This window comes from Salmo salar, chromosome ssa14 (assembly GCF_905237065.1).
Source record: "Salmo salar chromosome ssa14, Ssal_v3.1, whole genome shotgun sequence".
In the NCBI taxonomy this organism is placed as follows: Eukaryota; Metazoa; Chordata; class Actinopteri; order Salmoniformes; family Salmonidae; genus Salmo; species Salmo salar.
This window is the reverse complement of record NC_059455.1, coordinates 93700116-93726265: the sequence shown is the minus strand read 5'-3', so window position 1 is coordinate 93726265 and position 26150 is coordinate 93700116. Positions and strand designations below refer to the sequence as shown.

Here is a 26150-nt window from a genome sequence, read left to right as displayed (position 1 = left end):
CATCGGTGACAGGTAAACCCCAACCCTGCATCGGTGACAGGTAAACCCCAACCCTGCATCGGTGCAGGTAAACCCCAACCCTGCATCGGTGCAGGTAAACCCCAACCCTGCATCGGTGCAGGTAAACCCCAACCCTGCATCGGTGACAGGTAAACCCCAACCCTGCATCGGTGCAGGTAAACCCCAACCCTGCATCCGTCCCAGGTAAACCCCAACCCTGCATCGGTGCAGGTAAACCCCAACCCTGCATCGGTGCAGGTAAACCCCAACCCTGCATCGGTGACAGGTAAACCCCAACCCTGCATCCGTCCCAAGTAAAGGCGTGGTGTCTGTCTCACCTGCAGCATGAAGCTAAACAGCTCCAGTCCGTAGCCGTGCCTCTGAAGGTTCTCTTTCACAAAGAAATCCAAGACACACAGAGGCTCTGTCTCGACATGCGCCCCCTGCTGGTCCTAGGGAGACATTACAATGAATTACATTCAACGCAATGTAATGGAATTCATCATTCAAGTCAATTCTCAACTGAATCTAATTCAACTTTGATTAATCCCTTCAGGGGCAATTAGGAGTAATCAAAAGCATTATACTTAGGGAAACGAGTACATTTGAATAAGCCTGGCACAATTACGGTTCTGGATGAAGACCGTCATGAGAATAAAATAACTGTCATAACAGGTCAAAAAAAATATCTATCTATATTTGTTTTGTTGTTTTTTTTGTCGAAAAAACAGCTGACTGAATGACCACAATGCAGCAGCACACATAGAAACAGAATGAATAGAACAGTCTTGGAACCTCTAACCCTGGTAATATGACTGGTAAATAGAATCAATAGAACAGGCTTGGAACCTCTAACACTGTCACGCACTGACCTTAGAGAGACGTTTATTTTCCTCTAGTTTGGTTAGGTCAGGGTGTGATGTGGGGTGGGCAATCTAGTTTGTCTATTTCTTTGTGTTGAGCCGAGTATGGTTCCTAATCAGAGGCAGCTGTCTATCGTTGTCTCTGATTGGGAACCATACTTAGGCAGCCCTTTTCCCACCTGTGATTGTGGGATCTTGTTTTTGTGTAGCTGCCTTTGAGCAGCCACAGAACGTCACGTTTCGTTTTTCTCCTGTTTGTTGTTTTGGTGAGTTTCATTTTCATTAAAAAGATGTGGAATTCCATGCATGCTGCACCTTGGTTTATTTATGATCGGGAGTTCGAAGATAGCGATCATGACAAACACTAGTAATATGACTGGTAAATGTATTGTAACAGTTTTGTAATTATTGATGGAGGTATTCTAACAGTCTGGTAATGATTGATGTATTGTAACAGTCTGTAATGATTGATGTATTGTAACAGTCTGTAATGATTGATGCATTGTAACAGTCTGCAATGATTGATGGATGTATTGTAACAGTCTGTAATGATTGATGTATTGTAACAGTCTGGTAATGATTGATGTATTGTAACAGTCTGTAATGATTGATGGATGTATTGTAACAGTCTGTAATGATTGATGTATTGTAACAGTCTGGTAATGATTGATTGATGTATTGTAACAGTCTGGTAATGATTGATGTATTGTAACAGTCTGGTAATGATGGATGTATTGTAACAGTCTGGTAATGATTGATGTATTGTAACAGTCTGCAATGATTGATTGATGTATTGTAACAGTCTGTAATGATTGATGTATTGTAACAGTCTGGTAATGATTGATGTATTGTAACAGTCTGTAATGATTGATGTATTGTAACAGTCTGGTAATGATTGATGTATTGTAACAGTCTGGTAATGATGGATGTATTGTAACAGTCTGGTAATGATTGATGTATTGTAACAGTCTGGTATGATTGATTGATGTATTGTAACAGTCTGGTAATGATTGATGTATTGTAACAGTCTGTAATGATTGATGTATTGTAACAGTCTGTAATGATTGATGTATTGTAACAGTCTGGTAATGATTGATTGATGTATTGTAACAGTCTGTAATGATTGATTGATTGATGTATTGTAACAGTCTGGTAATGATTGATTGATGTATTGTAACAGTCTGGTAATGAATGATTGATGTATTGTAACAGTCTGTAATGATTGGTGTATTGTAACAGTCTGGTAATGATTGATGTATTGTAACAGGCCCCATAATGTGGTTACTAAAGTCAGATTTGAATATATTTGTTTTTGCTACATAACATTTAGAAGATGTCCCTTTTTCAGGTTTAGAAGTGACTGCTAAATGCTAACTCCTGTTTGTATAAACTGGTAGCATAACTAGCATACACAAATCGTAGTCAAAGAATACAAACTATTGCAGCTACGAATACAAACTGATGCAGCAGCGAATACAAACTATTGCAGCAGCGAATATAAACTACTGCTGCAGCTAATAAACTGTAACTAATATAAACTATAACTAATACAAACTACTGCAGCAGCTAATACAAACGATTGCAGAAGCTAACACAAACTACTGCAGCAGCTAATACAAACGATTGCAGCAGCCAATACAAACGATTGCAGCAGCCAATACAAACGATTGCAGCAGCCAATACAACCTACTGCAGCAGCTAATATAAACTACTGCAACAGCGAATACAAACTATTGCAGCAGCTAAAATAAACTATTGCAGCAGCTAATACAAACTATTGCAGCAGCTAATATAAACTACTGCTACAACCAATATAATCTACTGCTATAGCTAATAAAAACTACTACTGCAGTTAATAAACTACTAAACTACTGCAGCAGTTAAACTACGGCAGCAGCTAATAAACTACTGCAGCAGTTAATATAAACTACCGCTACAGCTAATATAAACTACCACTACAGCTAATATAAACTACCGCTACAGTTAATATAAACTACCGCTACAGTTAATATAAACTACCGCCACAGCTAATATAAACTACCGCTACGGCTAATATAAAATACCGCTACGGCTAATATAAACTACCGCTACATTCAATATAAACTACCGCTTCAGCTAATATAAACTACCGCTTCAGCTTATATAAACTACTGCTACAGTTAATATAAACTACAGTTAATATAAACTACCGCTTCAGCTAATATAAACTACTGCTACAGCTAATATAAACTTCCGCTACAGTCAATATAAACTACCGCTACAGTCAATATAAACTACCGAGACAGTTAATATAAACTACCGAGACAGTTAATATAACCTCTCTAGGGTAGGGGGCAGTATTTGCACGGCCGGATAAAAAACGTACCCGATTTAATCTGGTTATTACTACTGCCCAGAAACTAGAATATGCATATAATTGTTTGATTTGGATAGAAAACACCCTAAAGTTTCTAAAACTGTTTGAATGGTGTCTGTGAGTATAACAGAACCCATATGGCAGGCAAAAACCTGAGAAGATTCCAAACAGGAAGTGCCCTCTCTGACCATTTCTTGGCCTTCTACACTCTCTTTATTGAAAACTGAGGATCTCTGCTGTAACGTGACACTTCCTACGGCTCCCATAGGCTCTCAGAAGGCGGCAGAACGCTGAATGATGACTTTGCAGGCCATGGCTGAAAAACAGTAGCGCATTTGGTAAGTGGTCGATCTGAGAACAATGAGACTGGTGCGCGCGTGCACGTGAAGAGTCCATTTTAGATTTTTAGTCTTTGAACGAAAACAGGGTTTCCCGGTCGGAATATTATCACTTTTTTACGAGAAAAATCGCATTAAAAATTGATTTTAAACAGCGTTTGACATGCTTCGAAGTACGGTAATGGAATATTTACACCTTCGTTACCCTTCGGATAGTGTCTTGAACGCACGAACAAAACAGAGGATATTTGAACATAACTATGGATTATTTTGAACCAAACCAACATTTGTTATTGAAGTAGAAGTCCTGGGAGTGCATTCTGACGAAGAACAGCAAAGGAGATCCAATTTTTCTTATAGTAAATCTGAGTTTGGTGAGTGCCAAACTTGGTGGGTGTCAAAATAGCTAGCCCGTGATGGCCGGGCTATCTACTCAGAATATTGCAAAATGTGCTTTTGCCGAAAAGCTATTTTAAAATCGGACATAGCGAATGCATAAAGGAGTTCTGTATCTATAATTCTTAAAATAATTGTTATGTTTTTTGTGAACGTTTATCGTGAGTAATTTAGTAAATTCACCGGAAGTTTGCGGTGGGTATGCTAGTTCTGAACGTCACATGCTAATGTAAAAAGATGGTTTTTGATATAAATATGAACTTGATTGAACAAAACATGCATGTATTGTATAACATAATGTCCTAGGAGTGTCATCTGATGAAGATCATCAAAGGTTAGTGCTGCATTTAGCTGTGGTTTGGGTTTATGTGACATTATATGCTAGCTTGAAAAATGGGTGTCTGATTATTTCTGGCTGGGTACTCTGCTGACATAATCTAATGTTTTGCTTTCGTTGTAAAGCCTTTTTAAAATCGGACAGTGTGGTTAGATTAACGAGAATCTTGTCTTTAAAATGGTGTAAAATAGTCATATGTTTGAGAAATTGAAGTAATAGCATTTCTAAGGTATTTGAATATCGCGCCACCGGATTCCACTGGCTGTTGAGTAGGTGGGACGATTTCGTCCCACATACCCTAGAGAGGATAAACAACCGCTACAGTTAATATAAACTTCAGCTAATATAAACTACCTCTACAGTTAATATAAAATACAGCTAATAAAAGCTACCGCGACAGTTAATATAAACTACAGCTAATATAAACTACTGCGACAGTTAATATAAACTACCGCTACAGCTAATATAAACTACCACTATGTCACGCCCTGACCTGAGAGAGCCTTTTTTATGTCTCTATTTTGGTTTGGTCAGGGTGTGATTTGGGTGGGCATTCTATGTCCTTTTTTCTATGTTTTGTATTTCTTTGTTTTTGGCCTGGTATGGCTCTCAATCAGGGACAGCTGTACATCGTTGTCACTGATTAGGAGTCATACTTAGGCAGCCTGTTTTCCTTTGGGGTTTGTGGGTAGTTAATTTCTGTTTAGTGTTTTGCACCTGACAGAACTGTTTGGCTGTCGGTTTCTTGTTTTTTTGGTTAAAGTGTTCTATCTTGAATAAATTCATGATGAGCACTAACAACGCTGCGCATTGGTCTACTAAATTCAACAACGGCCTTAACACACTACAGCTAATATAAACTACAGTCAATATAAACTACTGCTACAGTTAATATAAACTACTGCTACAGCTAATATAAACTACTGCTACAGCTAATATAAACTACCACTACAGTTAATATAAACTACTGCTACAGCTAATATAAACTACCGCTACAGCTAATATAAACTACTGCTACAGCTAATATAAACTACTGCTACAGCTAATATAAACTACCGCTACAGTCAATATAAACTACTGCTACAGCTAATATAAACTACCGCTACAGTTAATATAAACTACCGCTACAGCTAATATAAACTACAGTTAATATAAACTACTGCTACAGCTAATATAAACTACAGCTACAGTTAATATAAACTACCGCTACAGCTAATATAAACTACCGCTACAGTTAATATAAACTACTGCTACAGCTAATATAAACTACCGCTACAGCTAATATAAACTACAGTTAATATAAACTACCGCCACAGTTAATATAAACTACCACTACAGTTAATATAAACTACCGCTACAGCTAATATAAACTACAGCTAATATAAACTACTGCTACAGTCAATATAAACTACCGCTACAGTAAATATAAACTACAGTTAATATAAACTACAGTTAATATAAACTACCGCTACAGTTAATATAAACTACCGCTACAGCTAATATAAACGACTGCTACAGTTAATTGTCACGAACTTCTTCATCATCCGATGATATAGCGAAATCGTCGTCTGAAAGTGTGGACCAATACGCAGTAGAGTTGGTGTTCATTTTCTTAATTTATTAAAGAACGTTGAACACGAAAAAACAAGAAAACAATAAGCACGACAAATGACAGTTTTGCAGGCTCACAAAAACACGCAATGCAAAAACAATCTCCCACAAATCCCAAACACAAACACACCCTAATATATGGGACTCTCAATCAAAGGCAAAGAGAAAACACCTGCCTTCAATTGAGAGTCCCAACCCCAATTAATCAACCATAGAAACACAGACTACCTAGACTAGACATAGAATTACCTAAACATAGATCATAAACCAAAAACCCGGAAATACTAAATCAAACGTCCTATTTCCAAAACACCACATAAAACAAATACCCTCTGCCACGTCCTGACCAAACTACAATACCAATTAACCCTTATACTGGCCAGGACGTGACAGTACCCCCCCCTTAAAGGTGCTAACCCCGGAAGCACCTTAACAAAAATAACCCCAAGCAACACCAAAAGAATAATTCCCCCCTTACTAAAGGGAGGGAAGGGAGGGTGGCTGCCGTCAACGACGGCACTGTGCTACACCCCCCCCTCCCCAACCCACCTATCTCTGGAGGTGGCTCCGGTTCTGGCCGTTCCAGGCTGTCGGGGCAGTCTGGCAGCTCGGGGCGGTCTGGGCAGTCTGGGCAGTCTGGACAGTCTGGGCAGTCTGGACAGTATGGACAGTCGGGGCAGTCTGGCAGCTCGGGACAGTCTGGGCAGTCTGGCAGCTCGGGGCAGCCTGGCCACTCTGGCAGCTCGGGGCAGCCTGGCCACTCTGGCAGCTCGGGGCAGCCTGGCCACTCTGGCAGCTCGGGGCAGCCTGGCCACTCTGGCAGCTCGGGGCAGCCTGGCCACTCTGGCAGCTCGGGGCAGCCTGGCCACTCTGGCAGCTCGGGGCAGCCTGGCCACTCTGGCAGCTCGGGGCAGCCTGGCCACTCCTGGCAGCTCGGGGCAGCCTGGCCACTCTGGCAGCTCGGGGCAGCCTGGCCACTCTGGCAGCTCGGGGCAGCCTGGCCACTCTGGCAGCTCGGGGAAGCCTGGCCACTCTGGCAGCTCGGGGAAGCCTGGCCACTCTGGCAGCTCCTGACTAGTGGGTGGCTCTGGCGACTCCTTACTGACGGGCGGCTCTGGCGATTCCTCACTGACGGGCGGCACTGGTGACTGTTGACTGGCGGGCGGCTCTGGTGACTGTTGACTGGCGGGCGGCTCTGGTGACTGTTGACTGGCGGGCGGCTCTGGTGACTGTTGACTGGCGGGCGGCTCTGGTGACTGTTGACTGGCGGGCGGCTCTGGTGACTGTTGACTGGCGGGCGGCTCTGGTGACTGTTGACTGGCGGGCAGCTCTGGTGACTGTTGACTGGCGGGCAGCTCTGGTGACTGTTGACTGGCGGGCAGCTCTGGTGACTGTTGACTGGCGAGGCTGGGTTTACGCACTTGAAGCCTGGTGCGTGGTGCTGGTACTGGGCGTACCAGATTGGGAACACGCACCTCCAGGCTAGTGCGGGGAGCGGGAACAGGATGAGTCGGACTGGGTTGACGCACTTCCGGGTCCGCCCGAGAGACAGGAGCTGGAAACCTAGGGCTATGGAGGGGCACAGTCGGTCTTGATCTTACCTCCTGCACAACCCGTCCTGGCTGGATGGAACTAGTAGCCCTGTACAAGCGGGGTGCTTGTACAGGGCGGACTGGGCTGTGCAGGGGCCTGATGGTAGCCGTGCGTAGAGCGGGAGTTGGGTAGCCTGGTCCTCGGAGGCGTACCGGCGACCAGATGCGCTGCGCAGGCATCCTCCTACCAGGCTGGATGCCCGCTCTAGCACGGCACCTGCGAGGGGCTGGAATAACGCGCACCGGACTGTGCGTGCATATGGGTGAGATAGTGCGCTCCTCAGCGAAACATGGCGCTCTCCACCTCCACCTTGATCCTCGGAAACGTTCCCGGTCCTTACCAGCCATACTCCATGGGCCTTCTCCGGCCATAACCTGCTCCCATGTCCATCTCTCCCGATTGTCCAAATCAAAATTCCTCTGCTCCTTCCTCTGCTGCTTGGTCCTGGTTAGGTGGGAGATTCTGTCACAAACTTCTTCATCATCCGATGATATAGCGAAATCGTCGTCTGAAAGTGTGGACCAATACGCAGTAGAGTTGGTGTATATTTTCTTAATTTATTAAAGAACGTTGAACACGAAAAAACAAGAAAACAATAAGCACGACAAATGACAGTTTTGCAGGCTCACAAAAACACGCAATGCAAAAACAATCTCCCACAAATCCCAAACACAAACACACCCTAATATATGGGACTCTCAATCAAAGGCAAAGAGAAAACACCTGCCTTCAATTGAGAGTCCCAACCCCAATTAATCAACCATAGAAACACAGACTACCTAGACTAGACATAGAATTACCTAAACATAAATCATAAACCAAAAACCCGGAAATACTAAATCAAACGCCCTATTTCCAAAACACCACCCTGAACCACATAAAACAAATACCCTCTGCCACGTCCTGACCAAACTACAATACCAATTAACCCTTATACTGGCCAGGACGTGACATTAATATAAACTACAGCTAATATAAACTACCGCTACAGCTAATATAAACTACAGCTAATATAAACTACTGCTAATATAAACTACCGCTAATATAAACTACCGCTACAGTCAATATAAATTACCGCTACAGTCAATATAAACTACAGCTAATATAAACTACCGCTACAGCTAATATAAACTACAGCTAATATAAACTACCACTACAGTCAATATAAATTACCGCTACAGCTAATATAAACTACAGCTAATATAAACTACCGCTACAGTCAATATAAATTACCGCTACAGTCAATATAAACTACTGCTACAGTTAATATAAACTACCGCTACAGCTAATATAAACTACCGCTACAGCTAATATAAACTACCGCTACAGCTAATATAAACTACAGCTAATATAAACTACCGCTACAGTCAATATAAACTACTGCTACAGTCAATATAAACTACTGCTACAGTCAATATAATCTACTGCTACAGCTAATATAAACTACAGCTACAGCTAATATAAATGACTGCTACAGTTAATATAAACTACAGCTAATATAAACTACTGCTACAGTTAATATAAACTACAGCTAATATAAACTACCGCTACAGTTAATATAAACTACTGCTACTGCTAATATAAACTACAGCTACAGTTAATATAAACTACTGCTCCAGCTAATAAACTACTGCTAGAACTAATAAACTACTGCTCCAGCTAATATAAACTACTGCTCCAGCTAATATAAACTACTGCTCCAGCTAATATAAACTACTGCTCCAGCTAATATAAACTACTGCTCCAACTAATATAAACTACTGCTCCAGCTAATATAAACTACTGCTCCAACTAATATAAACTACTGCTCCAGCTAATATAAACTACTGCTCCAACTAATATAAACTACTGCTCCAGCTAATATAAACTACTGCTCCAACTAATATAAACTACTGCTCCAGCTAATATAAACTACTGCTCCAGCTAATATAAACTACTGCTCCAGCTAATATAAACTACTGCTCCAACTAATATAAACTACTGCTCCAGCTAATAAACTACTGCTCCAGCTAATATAAACTACTGCTACAGCTAATATAAACTACTGCTCCAGCTAATATAAACTACTGCTCCAACTAATATAAACTACTGCTCCAGCTAATATAAACTACTGCTCCAACTAATATAAACTACTGCTCCAGCTAATAAACTACTGCTCCAACTAATATAAACTACTGCTCCAGCTAATAAACTACTGCTCCAGCTAATATAAACTACTGCTCCAGCTAATATAAACTACTGCTCCAGCTAATAAACTACTGCTAGAACTAATAAAGTACTGCTCCAGCTAATATAAACTACTGCTAGAACTAATAAAGTACTGCTCCAGCTAATAAACTACTGCTAGAACTAATAAAGTACTGCTCCAGCTAATATAAACTACTGCTAGAACTAATAAACTACTGCTAGAACTAATAAAAACTTCACCTAATAAAACCTACTGCTACAGCTACTAATACAACTAATAAAACACAGTACCTATAATATATACATACATAGATATTTACTAATATCTTCACATGGTGATGTTTCTATTAGTTTAAAAAAATGAAACAGTTTGTTCTTAAAAGTGAAATAGGGCTTTCTTAAATTCACTGTGTGATTTCAATGCCCTGATTTCTATAGGTACGTGATTCCAGTCAGTTGGGTCTTTGTATCTGAAAGATCTTACTCTAACCTCATGATATACCCTTGGAATGTGCAATTGCTGCTGTTGTCGAAAGGAGTAGTGTGAGTCTTGTAAAGTTAGGTGTTCCTTAATATATACAGGGACATACAAGTTGATACATTTTAAAAATAAAGTGGTACCAATGCAGTTGTCTTCTGTTTGGGAATGACAGCCAATTTAGTGATTCATACAAGGAACTTGAAACTTTCGACCTGCTCCACTACAGCCCCGTCGATGTTACTGGGGGCCTGTTCGGCCCTCCTTTTCCTGTAGTCCACGATCAGCTCCTTTGTCTTACTCACATTGAGGGAGAGGTCGTTGTCCTGGCACCACACTGCCAGGTCTCTGACCTCCTTCCTATAGGCTGTCTCATCGTTTGTTATCGGTTCTTAGCTTAGTGATAAGCTCTGTGGGCACTATGGTGTTGAACACTGAGCTATAGTCAATGAACAGCATTATCACATAGGTGTTCCTTTTGTCCAGGTCGGAAAGGGCAGTGTGGAGTGCGATTGAGATTGCGTCATATGTGGATCTGTTGGGGCAGTATACGAATTGGAGTGGGTCTAGTGTTTCCGGCCGCCTTTCAAAGCACTTCATGGTTACTGACGTGAGTGCTACGGGGCAGTAGTTATTTAGGCAGGATACCTTCGCTTTCTTGGGCACAGGGACTAATGGTGGTGTGCTTGAAACATGCAGGCATTACAGACTCAGTCAGGGAGCGGTTGAAAATGTCAGTGAATACATTTGCCAGTTGGTCCCGCAATTCATTTATGAATACAGAGAAAAGAAGTGGGGCCAGTACTGAGCCTTGAGGTACTCTACTGAGTCCAAGAAGTTTTGATTTGTGTCCTTCTATGAAAACACATTGTTTTCTATTGCTAAGATATACATGGAACCAGTTTACTGATCTGTAGTGAAACCAATGTTTTGAACTTTTCTTAGTAAGATAGAATGATAAACTACCGCATGCTAAACTATACTGAAAAAATATATAAACGCAACATGTAAAGTGTTGGTCCCATGTTTTATGAGCTGAAATAAAAGATAGCAGAAATTTCCCATACGCACAAAAAGCTTTTTTCTCTCAAATCTGGTGCACAAATGTGTTTACAGTCCTGTTAGTGAGCATTTCTCCTTTGCCAAGATAATCCATCCACCTGACAGGTGTGGCATATCAAGAAGTTGATTAAACAGCAAGATCATTACACAAGTGCACCTTCTGCTGGGGACAATAAAAGGCCACTCTAAAATATGCAGTTTTATCACACAACACAATGCCACAGATGTCTCAAGTTTTGAGGGAACGTGTAAATGGCATGCTGACTGCAGGAATGTCCACCAAAGCTGTTGCCAGAGAATTGAATGTTAATTTCGCTACCATAAGCCGCCTCCAACGTCGTTTTAGAGAATTTGGCAGTATGTCCAACTGGCCTCACAACCGCAGACCTCGTGTAACCATGTCAGCCAAGGACCTCCACATCCGGCTTCTTCACCTGCGGGATCGTCTGAGACCAGCCACCCAGACAGCTGATGAAACTGTGGGTTTGCACAACCAAAGAATTTCAGGATAAACTGTCAGAAACCGTCTCTAGGAACTTATCTGTGTGCTCGTCATCCACACCAGGGTCTTGACCTGACTGCAGTTCGGCGTCGTAATTGACTTCAGCGGGCAAATGCCCACCTTCGAAAGTTACTGGCACACTAGATATGTGTGCTCTTCACAGATGAATCTCGGTTTCAACTGTACCGGGCAGATGGCAGACAAAGTGTATGGCGTCAAGTGGGCAAGTGGTATGCACAGAGTGCCCCATGGTGGCGGTGGGGTTATGGTATGGGCAGGCATAAGCTACGGACAATGAACACAATTCCATTTTATCGATGGCAGTTTGAATGCACAGAGATACCGTGACGAGATCCTGAGGCCCAATGTCGTGCCATTCATCCGCCACTATCGCATCATGTTTCAGCATGATAATGGACGGCCCCATGTTGCAAGGATCTGTACACAATTCCTGGAAGCTGAAAATGTCCTAGTTCTTCCATGGCCTGCATACAGATACTAATCACACCAGATACTGACTGGTTTTCTGATCCTCACCCCCACCTTTTATTTCAAGGTATTTCTGCAAACCACGACAATGTGAGAGGAATTTTTTAAAGAACTGGAGAGCTTTGTGACATCAAATGGACTTGTGGTCAAGATGTGTTGGTATCTGTACTGATGGCGCAAAAGCCATGACAGGGAGACATTGTGGAGTGGTAATGCGCGTGCAAGCAGTTGCTCCTGACGCCACTTGGGTCCACTGCAGCATCCACCGAGATGCTCTTGCTACCAAAGGAATGTCTGACAGCTTGAAAGACATTTTGGACACTACAGTGAAAATGGTTAACTTTGTTAAAGCAAGGCCCCTGACCTCTTGTGTATTTTCTGCACTATGCAACGATATGGGCAGCGACCACGTAACGGTTTTACAACATACAGACGTGCGCTGGTTATCAAGGGGCAAATATTGACACGTTTTCTTGAATTGAGAGACGAGCATAAAGTTTTCTTTACTGACCATAATTTTCACTTGTCTGACCGCTTGCATGATGACGAGTTTCTCACACGACTGGCCTATCTAGATGATGTTTTTTCTCGCCTGAATGACCTGAATCAAGAATTATAGGGACTTTCCGCAACTATATTCAATGTGCGGGACAAAATTGAGGCTATGATTAAGAAGTTGAAGCTCTTCTCTGTCTGCATTAACAAGGACAACACACAGGTCTTTCCATCATTGTATGATTTTTTGTGTGCAAATGAACTCAAGCTTACGGACAATGTCAAATGTGATATAGCGAAGTACTCAAGTGAGTTGGGTGCGTAATTAAGCAGGTACTTTCCCGAAACGGATGACACAAACAACTGGATTTGTTATCCCTTTCATGCCCTGCCTCCAGTCCACTTACCGATATCTGAACAAGAGAGCCTCATCAAAATTGCACCAAGCGGTTCTGTGAAAATTGAATTTAATCAGAAGCCACTGCCAGATTTCTGGATTGGGCTGCGCTCAGAGTATCCTGCCTTGGCAAATCACGCCGTTAAGACACTGATGCCCTTTCAAACCACGTACCTATGTGAGAGTGGATTCTCGGCCCTCACTAGCATGAAAACTAAATACAGGCACAGACTGTGTGTGGAAAATTATTTAAGACTGAGACTCTCTCCAATACAACCCAACATTGCAGAGATATATGCATCCTTTCAAGCATACCCTTCTCATTAACCTGTGGTGAGTTATTCACAATTTTTGATTAACAAATAAGGTTTTATAAGTCAGATATATTATTATTTGTGCCCTGGTCCTGTAAGAGCTCTTTGTCACTTCCCACGAGCCGGTTTGTGACAAAAACTCACACTCATTCTTATGTTTAATAAATGTATCGTATAGTGTGTGTGTGGCAGGCTTACAATGATGGCAAAAAAACAAAATCTGAGAGTGCGCTGACCCTGGTGCTGGAGGGGGTACGCAGCTGGAGGTTGAATGTTTGAAGGGGTACGGGACTATACAAGGTCTGGGAACCACTGTCTTAGAGGACACATAATAACATTAGTAGACCACTTTATACATGTGGGTTCCAGTCCATCTAGACCTGCTCCTGAATTCATTTCATAGAGGAGAGGCAGTACAGTGCCTTGCAAAAGTATTCATCCCTCTTGGTGTTTTTCCTCTTTTATTGCATTACAACATGTAATTTAAGTGGATTTGGATTTCATGAAATGGACATACACAAAATTGTCCAAATTGGTGAAGTGAAATGATTTTTTATTTTTTGGTTTCAAAAAATTCTAAAAAATAAAAAATGGAAAAGTGGTGCGTGCGTATGTATTCCCCCCCATTTGCTATGAAGCCCATAAATAAGATCTGGTACAACCGATTACCTTCAGAAATCACATAATTACATTTTATTCATTTAGCAGACGCTCTTATCCAGAGCGACTTACAGTAGTGAATGCATACATTTCATTCCATGCATTTTTTTTTGTACTGGCCCCCCGTGGGAATCGAACCCACAACCCTGGCGTTGCACACACCATGCTGGCGTTGCAAACACCATGCTCTACCAACTGATCCACAGGGAAGACATTAAATAAATAAAGTCCACCTGTGTGCAATCCAAGTGTCACATGATCTCAGTATACATATACACCTGTTCTGAAAGGCCCCAGAGTCTTCAACACCACTTAGCAAGGGACACCACCAAGCAAGCGGCACCATGAAGACCAAGGAGCTATCCAAACAGGTCAGGGACAAAGTTGTGGAGAAGTTCAGATCAGGGTTGGGTTATAAAAAAATATCTGAAACTTTGAACATCCCGTGGAGCACCATTAAATCCATTATTAAAAAAATGTCAAGAATATGGCACCACAACAAACCTGTCAAGAGAGGGCCACCCACCAAAACCCTCGAACCAGGCAAGGAGGGCATTAATCAGAGAGGCAACAAAGAGACCAAAGATAACCCTGAAGGAGCTGCAAAGCTCCACAATGGAGATTGGAGTATCTGTCCATAGGACCACTTTAAGGCGTACACTCCACAGAACTGGGCTTTACGGAAGAGTGGCCTGACAAAAGCAAATGCTTAAAGAAATAAGCAAACACGTTTGGTGTTCACCACAAGGCATGTGGGAGACTTCCCAAACATATGGAAGAAGGTACTCTGGTCAAATTAAACTAAAATTGAGCTTTTTGGCCATCAAGGAAAACGCTGTCTGGCGCAAACCCAACACCTCTCATCACCCCGAGAACACCATCACCATGACGGTGCCACCATCAGCATGGTGGTGGCAGCATCATGCTGTGGGGATGTCTTTCATCGGCAGGGACTGAGAAACTGGTCAGAATTGAAGGAATGATGAATGGTGCTAAATACAGGGAAATTCTTGAGGGAAACCTGTTTCAGTCTTCCAGAGATTTGAGACTGGGACGGAGGTTCACCTTCCAGCAGGACAATGACCCTAAGCATACTGCTAAAGCAACACTCAAGTGGTTAAAGGGGAAACATTTAAAGGTCTTGGAATGGCCTAGTTAAAGCCCAGACCTCAATCCAATTGAGAATCTGTGGTATGACTTAAAGATTGCTGTACACCAGTGGAACCCATCCAACTTGAAGGAGCTGGAGCAGTTTTTCCTTTAAGAATGGGCAAAAATCCCAGTGGCTAGATGTGCCAAGCTTATAGAGACATACCCCAAGAGACTTGCAGCTGTAATTGCTGAAAAAGGTGTCTTTAAAAAGTATTGACCTTGGGGGGGATGAATAGTTATGCACGCTCAAGTTCAATTTTTTTGTCTTGTTTGTTTCACAAAAAATATTTTGCATCTTCAAAGTGGTAGGCATGTTGTGTAAATCAAGTGATACAAACCCCCCCAAAAAATCTATTTTAATTCTAGATTGTAAAGGCAACAAAATAGGAAAAACGCCAAGGGGGGTGAATACTTTCACAAGCCACTATATATCACTTGGTTTAATCTTTCTAAAGTGAGATGTCTGATTTGGGGTGTTGGTCTCCTCAGAAAGTATTCTGACTGATTCCACATTTTGTTACAGCCTGAACTGAAAATGTATTAAAAAAATTTTTTAAAAGGTTTTCCAAATGTATTAAAAATTAAATACAGAAGTATCTCATTTACACAAGTATTCCCACCACAAGTCAATACATGTTTAAATCACCTTTGGCAGCAATTACAGCTGTGAGTCTTTCTGGGTAAGTCTCTAAGAGCTTTGCATACCTGGATTGGACAATACTTGCACATTATTCTTTTAAAGAAATCTTCAAGCTCTGTTCCTGACAGAGTTTCAAGATTATTTAAGTCAAAACTGTAACCAGGCCACTCAGGAACATTCAATGTCATCTTGGTAAACAACTCCAGTGTATATTTGGCCTTGTGTTTTCGGTTATTGTCCTGCTGAAAGGTGAATTTGTCTCCCAGTGTCTGCTGGAAAGCAGACTGAACCAGGTTTTCCTCTAGGATATCGCCTGCGCTTAGCTCCATTCCATTTCCTTTTATCCCAAAAAACTCCCTAGCCTTGCCAATGACAAGCATACCCATAACATGATGCAGAGTGGTACTCAGTGTTGTGTTGTATTTGCCCCAAACATTTTTATTTGTTTATTTTTATTTCACCAGGTAAATTGACTGAGAACACATTCTCCTTTACAGCAACGACCTTGGGAATAGTTACAGGGGAGAGGAGGGGGATGAATGAGCCAATTGTAAGCTGGGGATGATTAGGTGACCGTGATGGTATGAGGGACAGTTTGGGAATTTAGCCAGGTTAACACCCCTACTCTTACAATAAGTGCCATAGGATCTTTAGTGACCACAGAGTCAGGACACCCGTTTAACATCCCATCTAAAAGACAGCACCCTACACAGGGCAATGTCCCCAATCACTGCCCTGGGGCATTGGGATATTTTTTTTAGAGCCGAGGAAAAAGTGCCTTCTACTGGCCCTCCAACACCACTTCCATCAGCATCTGGTCATAACGATTTGTATTCAGGGCGTACAGATGATTTATTTGCCACATTTTTTGCAGTTTTACTTTAGTGCCTTATTGCAAGCAGGATGTATGTTTTGGAATATTTTTATTCTGTACAGGATTCCGTCTTTTCACTCTGTCATTTAGGTTAGGGGGGGTAACTCCTCAGTTTTCTCCTATCACAGCCATTAAACTCTGTAACTGTTTTAAAGTCACCATTGGCCTCATGGTGAAATCCCTTAGTTGCCGGATAGGAAGGAAACCGCTGAGTTAGGAAGGACGCCTTTCTTCATTTCTATTGATGTTTACTCAATGTGGACCTGACAGAGACAATGGATTATTTTCAATGTTTTGGCAATTGAATGTTCACAATTTTGAGATTTGGAATTTCCATTAAAAAAAAGTCAAATTATTTATGTCATTATTTCATAATGCATTGAATGTTTAAAAAAAATTATAAAATTGAAAAGCATGATTGTTTTTAATTAATCTAACCAACCTAGAAAAGCACTAATCGCTCAGCACTATGACTGGGTGTATTGATACACCATCCAAAGTGTAGTTAATAACTTCACCACGCTCAAAGAGATATTCAATGTCTGCTTTTTAAAAATGTTTACCCATATGCCAATAGGTGCCATTCTTTACGGGGCATTGGAAAACCTCCCTGGTCTTTGTGGTTGAATCTGTGTTTGAAATTCACTACTCGACTGAGGGACCTTACAGATAATTGTATGTGTGGGGGTACAGAGATGAAGTAGTCATTCAAAAACCATGTTAAGCACTATGTTAAGCACACACAGAGTCCATGAAACTTATGTGACTTATTAAGCAAACAAAGGGGTTGAATACTTATTGACTTAAAGACTTATTGACTTTCATCTTTTCATTTGTAAAAAATAAATAATAATAACATTATGGGGCATTGTGTGTCGGTCAGTGACTCCAAATTTCAATTGAATCCATTTAATATTCAGGCCATAACGCTACAAAATGTGTGTAAAATCAAGGGGTGTGAATACTTCCTGAAGGCACTGTATACCCAGCATTGATGGAATTGTGGGTGAAATGACTATCTGACGTATCAGATGAGCTAATAGATTAAAACATCAGCTGTATAGGGTCATCCCTGTGGCTCAGTTGGTAGAGCACGGTGTTTGCAACGCCAGCATGGTGTGTGCAACGCCAGGGTTGTGGGTTCGATTCCCACGGGGGGCCAGTACACATTGTTTTTTTTTTTTTAAATGCATGAAATGTATGCATTCACTACTGTAAGTCGCTCTGGATAAGTGCGTCTGCTAAATGACTAAAATGTAAATGTAAAATATCTGCCGGCTCTTAAATGACACGGTCGTTTAGGATGATTTGCTGAATAGGTTGATTATTTGACCTATTTAAAGTTATTTGTGTATTTCCAGAACTGCTGTGGATTTTTTTGTTATTATTTGTAAGACTATCTAGAGGAGCTGTTTGTTGCCTGTTTATGTGTTGTGTATATGTTGTCTATCAAGGCGTGATTTTACTTGCTTTGTACACTAGAGGGCACTATATGTTGGGGTCATGGGTCACTGGTCGTGTGTATATAGGAAGGATTTAGCACAGGTGAGAGGAGAGCACATGCAGTTGTTACCATATCACAGATACAGCTTATTGAATGCATCTCTCTGCACCTTTTCTATAGGAATATGCATGTTGGAGCCATTTATATACGCAATAAATGGGAAGTTCAGCTGAAAAGAGTAACGTTTGGAAAGCTGATTCTTGTGGACGTGTTATAGACAGCTCTCTCCTGTGCCAATGGCTTTTCATAGGACAATCACCACTACGTTATCTTTGCCCGTTTATGGATATCAGGTCATCAATATTTATATATTTTTTTTACATTGTCTTAAATAAATTAATAATTTAGGTGGTGCTTTAGGTATGTTAATTTTCCAAACACAATAGATGATGGAATGATCACTGAAGCAGTCTGGAAGAACACCTGAATTTAGAATCCTGACAGGACGCGTCACAACGAGCAAAGTCACATTATACATTTGTGGGTTGATTCTCGTTGGTTCTACAATTAATTGAGTAAAATACATATTTTCAGTAGTTTTTCTATCCTTAGCAGAGGATTTATCTAGCCAATTCTTATTAAAGTCACCTACAATAATACAATCATTTGACCAATGCATTAACAGTGGTGATAATATTGTAACGGAGTCTACTAGGGCTATGGTTATGTTATGTGTTTGCTGAGTATTTAGCTAAAATTCACTATGATTGTGTTTATTTTTCACTTTGAAGGCAAACCTTCTGTACTGCTACAATTCACTCCCAGTCATTCCAAATGCGTAAGTTTGTCCCTTTTAGTGATGTGCGAACGATTTGTTATTTTTTAACGTTTATTTTACCTGCTAGTCAGTCCAAAGCAGACATATTTGTATGCCTGGTAATTAACAAATGTACATTGCTTAAAGCACACGTTTACAAGTCTAATTTCTGAGAGCTGCAATAAGTCCCCAATGGAGAACGGGACGTGAATGAGAGGCTTGTAGAATCATGACTCTTTCAAGTTCAGCTGATCGTTCGCCGATAGGGAGTCCTGCGTGCTCCAGGCATTACTGACTCAAATCACAGCCTCAAAATGTACTAAATGAGTCAAAAGATTTGTTATTTTGACTGAACGACAGTCAAAAGAGAGACTTCCATCACAAGTTCCTTGTTGAATAGTGGCACAAAGGGTTATGGGATATTAGAATCCTTGTCTTAACCTGTATATTGTTAATCTAGATCTATTGTATTGTGATGCAATAATTTCCATGGTAATGTAGAATGTTCATTTAAAATGATCATGCAATGGAATGCATTTCAGTTGAGTTGAATCAACAAATCACAGCGCATATTTTACTTCCTGCTTTGTTACTATGGGTGTACTTGCAATGACCGCCAGTCCCCCCATTATGCCATCATTGACTTGAATGGGGACGCCCATTCTATGAATTATATTTCTATGGCAGCACATGCACTCAGGAGTGGATGAGATATGCTTATTAGTTTTGCTATTCGAACAGTTATTATGGTGACCGTGGTCATTTGGCTGGCCAATTGCCATCATCCAAAATTCCAAGACTGTCACAGCCCTACACTTGAATGAACTGATCACTCCCTCTTACTGAATAAACATTGCAAACAGGAAACACACTTTGCATTAATAGAAACCAACTTTTGCCTATGTTGCATCAAATACATTGTGGAAAAACCAAATTAAGAAAGTGGCACTCACAAGCAGAAATAACTTCTTATAGCCAACCTTCAGAAACCCCACCGCAAGTCCCCTTCCTCTGTGTGCGTGGGGGGAGGGAGAGAGAGAGAGAGAGAGAGAGTCAAGCTGCTACATTGGAAGCAAAAGGCAGAAGTCATAAAATGACTCACTTCGTTTTCCATTGGAGTGAATTCCACTGAGAGAAACCAGAAGTAGAAAACAGTAGTGTTTGTTTCAGCACCATACCGTTTATCCACTAACTGCACCCCCTTCATCACCTCACAACTCATTACAGAAACAAGGAAGGAAAGAAAGAAAAATATTCTGTGACAGTAGTGGACATGCCAAGGTGGCCTTGAACATTAGCTATTTCTTGATCGACTTCCAAAAGAGAGGTCTGAACAGAAACACAGGTGCATGCATGTTCTGTTGTCGGATTCTGTTTGACGCTGGACAAAATGTCCTCAATAGTAGATGATTACGTTTTCTAATGCAATCTGTGATGGGGAGCGAGGCGTTAGGAGGCTTTTTCCCCCGTTCTAGTAATACTATTTCTATGTTCCAGAAGAGGATAGAAACAGAGAGCTGTTCATGCATGTTCTGTGATGAGGGAGGGAGGGAGGGAGGGAGGGAGGGAGGGAGGGAGGGAGGGAGGGAGGGAGGGAGGGAGGGAGGGAGGGAGGGAGGTAGGTGAGGGAGGTGGAGGGAGGAGGGAGGGAGGTAGGGTGGTGGGTGGGTGGGTGGGTAGGTAGGCAGGTAGGTAGGTAGGCAGGGTGGGTGGGTGGTGGGTGGGTGGGTGGGTAGGTAGGTAGGTAGGGTGGGTGGGTGGGTAGGGTGGGTGGGTAGGTAGGTAGGTAGGTAGGTAGGTGTACCCATTGCTTTCTCCGTCCTTCAGCAGGTAGAGATGGTGCTTGTTGGTCTGCAGCTTGGATGCACTTGTGATTGGGGCTGTCAGGTATTGGGCCTGGGGAAAGACAATAGAGTGAATGAAACTAGAGCCTACGGCAACACAAATAGGACACAGCACAAACCCAACCACCCACAGCAGCTTGGCTACACACCTTGGCTGAGGCTCTTCCAAGTTCATCAATGACTGCTGCAATTTGGGGTTGAGGATCTGACCTACATTAAAGAATTTTCACAAAGAAAAAGAGGAGAAATGTGAAGAGAGGAGATGGGGAGGTTTGATTCATTTCATACTGTAACAGCAAACCAATCAGGGACAGGTTTACACATAGCGATGGAACTTAAGGCTTCCGAGGGCTTTAACACGCATCTTTCCTACAACGGCCGAAGATGTAACATGCTTTTCCCCAAAAACACCAAGCAGAGAGAACAGTCACTAACTGTGTCGTTGTGACATGTGTTGATACTGATAGGATCGAAAGAAAAAAGGCAGTGCTGCTCTCGGATGAGCTTTCTCCATTCAATTTATATTACATAATATTATATAAGATATTACATAAGAATTATTCCACAATACTGACGACGGATCAGCTCCTAGAGAGTTATTATCACCTAATGACTGCAAATATTGAGGCGGGTTATTATCATGCTTATCCAACAATAATACACCAGCTGTTAGAGCAGCTCCTCTAAAACTCTAGGTGCCATTCTGCCTTCTCGCTACAGCCGTCAGCCGTTCTGCCTTCTCCCTACAGCCGTTCTGCCTTCTCCCTACAGCCGTCAGCCGTTCTGCCTTCTCCCTACAGCCATCAGCCGTTCTGCCTTCTCCCTACAGCCATCAGCCGTTCTGCCTTCTCCCTACAGCCATCAGCCGTTCTGCCTTCTCCCTACAGCCGTCAGCCGTTCTGCCTTCTCCCTACAGCCATCAGCCATTCTGCCTTCTCCCTACAGCCATCAGCTGTTCTGCCTTCTCCCTACAGCCGTTCTGCCTTCTCGCTACAGCCGTCAGCCGTTCTGCCTTCTCCCTACAGCCGTTCTGCCTTCTCGCTACAGCCGTCAGCCGTTCTGCCTTCTCCCTACAGCCGTTCTGCCTTCTCGCTACAGCCGTCAGCCGTTCTGCCTTCTCCCTACAGCCATCAGCCGTTCTGCCTTCTCCCTACAGCCGTCAGCCGTTCTGCCTTCTCCCTACAGCCGTCAGCCGTTCTGCCTTCTCCCTACAGCCATCAGCCGTTCTGCCTTCTCCCTACAGCCGTTCTGCCTTCTCGCTACAGCCGTCAGCCGTTCTGCCTTCTCCCTACAGCCGTTCTGCCTTCTCGCTACAGCCGTCAGCCGTTCTGCCTTCTCCCTACAGCCGTTCTGCCTTCTCGCTACAGCCGTCAGCCGTTCTGCCTTCTCCCTACAGCCGTTCTGCCTTCTCGCTACAGCCGTCAGCCGTTCTGCCTTCTCCCTACAGCCATCAGCCATTCTGCCTTCTCCCTACAGCCATCAGCCGTTCTGCCTTCTCCCTACAGCCGTCAGCCGTTCTGCCTTCTCCCTACAGCCGTCAGCCGTTCTGCCTTCTCGCTACAGCCGTCAGCCGTTCTGCCTTCTCGCTACAGCCGTCAGCCGTTCTGCCTTCTCCCTACAGCCGTCAGCCGTTCTGCCTTCAACCTACAGCCGTCAGCCGTTCTGCCTTCAACCTACAGCTGTCAGCCATCTTTCATCAGCCAGATAATAAAAAAGAAATAAAAAAGATATCCTTACTGTAGTAGTTTCAGATCCATACAGCTATGGAGCCTCCATCCTACTGAACTACACTGTAGTAGTTACAGATCCATACAGCTATGGAGCCTCCATCCTACTAAACTACACTGTAGCAGTTACAGATCCATACAGCTATGGAGTCTCCATCCTACTAAACTACACTGTAGCAGTTACAGATCCATACAGCTACGGAGCCTCCATCCTACTGAACTACACTGTAGCAGTTACAGATCCATACAGCTATGAAGCCTCCATCCTACTGAACTACACTGTAGCAGTTACAGATCCATACAGCTATGGAGCCTCCATCCTACTAAACTACACTGTAGCAGTTACAGATCCATACAGCTACGGAGCCTCCATCCTACTAAACTACAGTGTAGCAGTTACAGATCCATACAGCTATGGAGTCTCCATCCGACCAAACTACAGTGTAGCAGTTACAGATCCATACAGCTACGGAGCCTCCATCCTACTAAACTACACTGTAGCAGTTACAGATCCATACAGCTATGGAGTCTCCATCCGACCAAACTACAGTGTAGCAGTTACACTTACACACAGGTGTTCAGGAAACATGATAGCTAATTAGCACAGGTTGTCACCTCGTCTTCCATCTGTTTTCTGTAAACAAGCGCTGCAACATGGAGATATGGCTGTGTGGGAACACTAACCCTATCAAGGTGTGTATCAATTTAAACTTGTGTTTTGTGGAAATTATTACTCGCTGATATGAAAGATAAAAGGTCCTTATGCTTCTAAAACTGTACCGCAAGCGTCACGTGTTAATGTTGAGACTGAGCGTCATGTGTTAATGTTTAGACTGAGCGTCACGTGTTAATGTTGAGACTGAGCGTCACATGTTAATGTTTAGACCGAGCGTCACGTGTTAATGTTGAAACCGAGCGTCATGTGTTAATGTTTAGACCGAGCGTCACGTGTTAATGTTTAGACCGAGCGTCATGTGTTAATGTTGAGACTGAGCGTCACGTGTTAATGTTGAGACTGAGCGTCACGTGTTAATGTTGAGACTGAGCGTCACGTGTTAATGTTTAGACCGAGCGTCACGTGTTAATGTTGAGACCGAGCGTCACGTGTTAATGTTTAGACCGAGCGTCACGTGTTAATGTTGAGACCGAGCGTCACGTGTTAATGTTGAGACTGAGCGTCACGTGTTAATGTTGAGACTGAGCGTCACGTGTTAATGTTGAGACTGAGCGTCACGTGTTAATGTTGAGACTGAGCGTCACGTGTTAATGTTGAGACCGAGCGTCACGTGTTAATGTTGAGACCGAGCGTCACGTGTTAATGTTGAGACTGAGCGTCACGTGTTAATGTTTAGACTGAGCGTCACGTGTTAATGTTGAGACCGAGCGTCATGTGTTAATGTTTAGACTGAGCGTCACGTGTTAATGTTGAGACTGAGCGTCACGTGTTAATGTTGAGACCGAGCGTCATGTGTTAATGTTTAGGTTGAACGTCTGGGATGTTAACAAAACTCCCCCCTAGAGAAGACTCCTTCGTCCAATGACTCTGATGTGTAATGTAATGTAAAAGAGACCTAGGGCTACTGTCAGGCAACACATCATGAAATATATTGAGGCAAAAATTACAGACAGTAGCCAAATGAAACTAAATTGGATGAACATGAAATTGATTTGAATATCATTGAAATATACTAATAAAACCTTAAAACACAACATGTAAATTGTTGGTCCCATGTTTCAAAAGATCCCAGAAATGTTCCAAACGCACAAAAAGCTTATTTCTCTCAAATTTTGTGGACAAAATTGTTTACATCCCTGTTAGTGAGCATTTATCCTCTGCCAAGATAATCCATCCACCTAACAGATGTGGCATATCAAGAAGCAGATTAAACAGCATGATCATTACACAGGTGCACCTTGTGCTGGGGACAATAAAAGACCACTCTAAAAATGTGCAGTTTTGTCACACAACACAATGCCACAGACGTCTTAAGTTCTGAGGGAACGTGCAATTGGCATGCTGACTGCAGGAATGTTGCTGTAGCCAGAGAAATGAATGTTAATTTCTCTACCATACGCCGCCTCCAATGTCGTTTTAGAGAATTTGGCAGTACGTCCAACCGGCCTCACAACCACAGACCATGTGTAACCACGCCACCACAGGACCTCGAAATTCAGCTTCTTCACCGGCGGGATCGCCTGAGACCAGCCACCCGGGCAGATGATTAAACTGAGGAATATTTTTGTCTGTAATTAAGCCTTTTTGTGGGGAAAAACTCATTTTGAATGGCTGGGCCTGGCTCCCCAAAGGGTGGACCTGGCTCCCAAGTGGGTGGGCCTATGCCCTCCCAGGGCCATCCTTGACTGCGCCCCTGCCCATTCATGTGAAATCCATAGATTAGGGTCTAATGAACATATTTCAATTAACTGATTTCATATATGAACTGTAACTTAGTAAAATTGCTGAAATTGTTGCATGTTGCGTTTATATTCTTGTTCAGTATAGATACATTGACTTCGGAAAATAATCTGCCCCTTGACTTTTCACATTTTGTTAGGTTACAGCCTTATTCTAAAATTGATTAAATTGTTTTATTCCCTCATCAAACCACACACAATACCCCATAATGACAAAGAAAAAAAAAACTTTTTCTTTACATTTTTATTAATTCATTAAAAATTACAAACTGAAATATCACATTTACATAATTATTCAGACCCTTTACTCAGTACTTTGTTGAAGCACCTTTGGCAGCGATTACAGCCTCGAGTCTTCTTGGGTATGACCCTTCAAGCTTGGCACGCCTGTATTTGGGGAGTTTCTCCCATTCTTCTATGCAAATCCTCTCAAGCTCTGTCAGGTTGGATGGGGAGCATTGCTGCACAGCTATTTTCAGGTCTCTCCAGAGATGTTCGATCAGGTTCAAGTCCTGGCTCTGACTGGGCCACTCAAGGACACTCAGACCTGTCCCGAAACCACTCCTGCGTTGTCTTGGCTGTGTGCTTAGGGTCGTTGTCTGTTGAAAGGTTAACCTTTGCCCCAGTCTGAGCGCTCTGGAGCAGGTTTTCATCAAGGATCTCTCTGTACTTTGCTCCGTTCATCTTTGCCTCGATCCTGACTAGTCTCCCAGTTCCTGCTGCTGAAAATCATCCCCAAGGCATGATACCGCCACCACCATGCTTCACCGTAGGGATGATGCCAGGTTTCCTCCAGATGTGACACTTGGCATTCAGGCCAAATAGTTCAATTTTGGTTTCATCAGACCAGAGAATGTTGTTTCTCATTGTCTAAGAGTCTTTATGTGCCTTTTGGCAAACTCCAAGTGGGCTGTCATGTACCTTTTACTGAGGAGTGGCTTCCGTCTGGCCACTCTACCTTAAAGGCCTGATTGGTGGAGTGCTGCAGAGCTGGTTGTCTTTCTGGAAGGTTCTCCCATCTATACAGAGGAACTCTAGAGCTCTGTCAGAGTGACCATCCGGTTCTTGGTTGCCTCCCTGACCAAGGCCCTTCTCCCCCGACTGCTCAGTTTGGCCGGGCGCCCAGCTCTAGGAAGAGTCTTGTTGGTTCCAAACTTCT

At 42.6% G+C, this 26150-nt stretch overlaps 1 protein-coding gene across 10 annotated transcripts in view; it reads right to left on the bottom strand.

Moving 5' to 3' along the window:
• Positions 1 to 26150, bottom strand: part of LOC106594333 (alpha-tubulin N-acetyltransferase 1) — a 68623-nt gene that overhangs the window by 24578 nt on the left and 17895 nt on the right. For all 10 annotated transcript variants that reach the window (XM_045695048.1, XM_045695045.1, XM_045695046.1 and 7 more), the window contains exons 2-5: positions 20999 to 21059; positions 20810 to 20901; positions 19959 to 20016; positions 339 to 452 (exon numbers count right to left, since the gene is read on the bottom strand). In XM_045695048.1, the coding sequence (XP_045551004.1) occupies positions 339 to 452; positions 19959 to 20016; positions 20810 to 20901; positions 20999 to 21059 (325 nt within the window). The remainder of the gene's footprint in view (positions 1 to 338; positions 453 to 19958; positions 20017 to 20809; positions 20902 to 20998; positions 21060 to 26150) is intronic.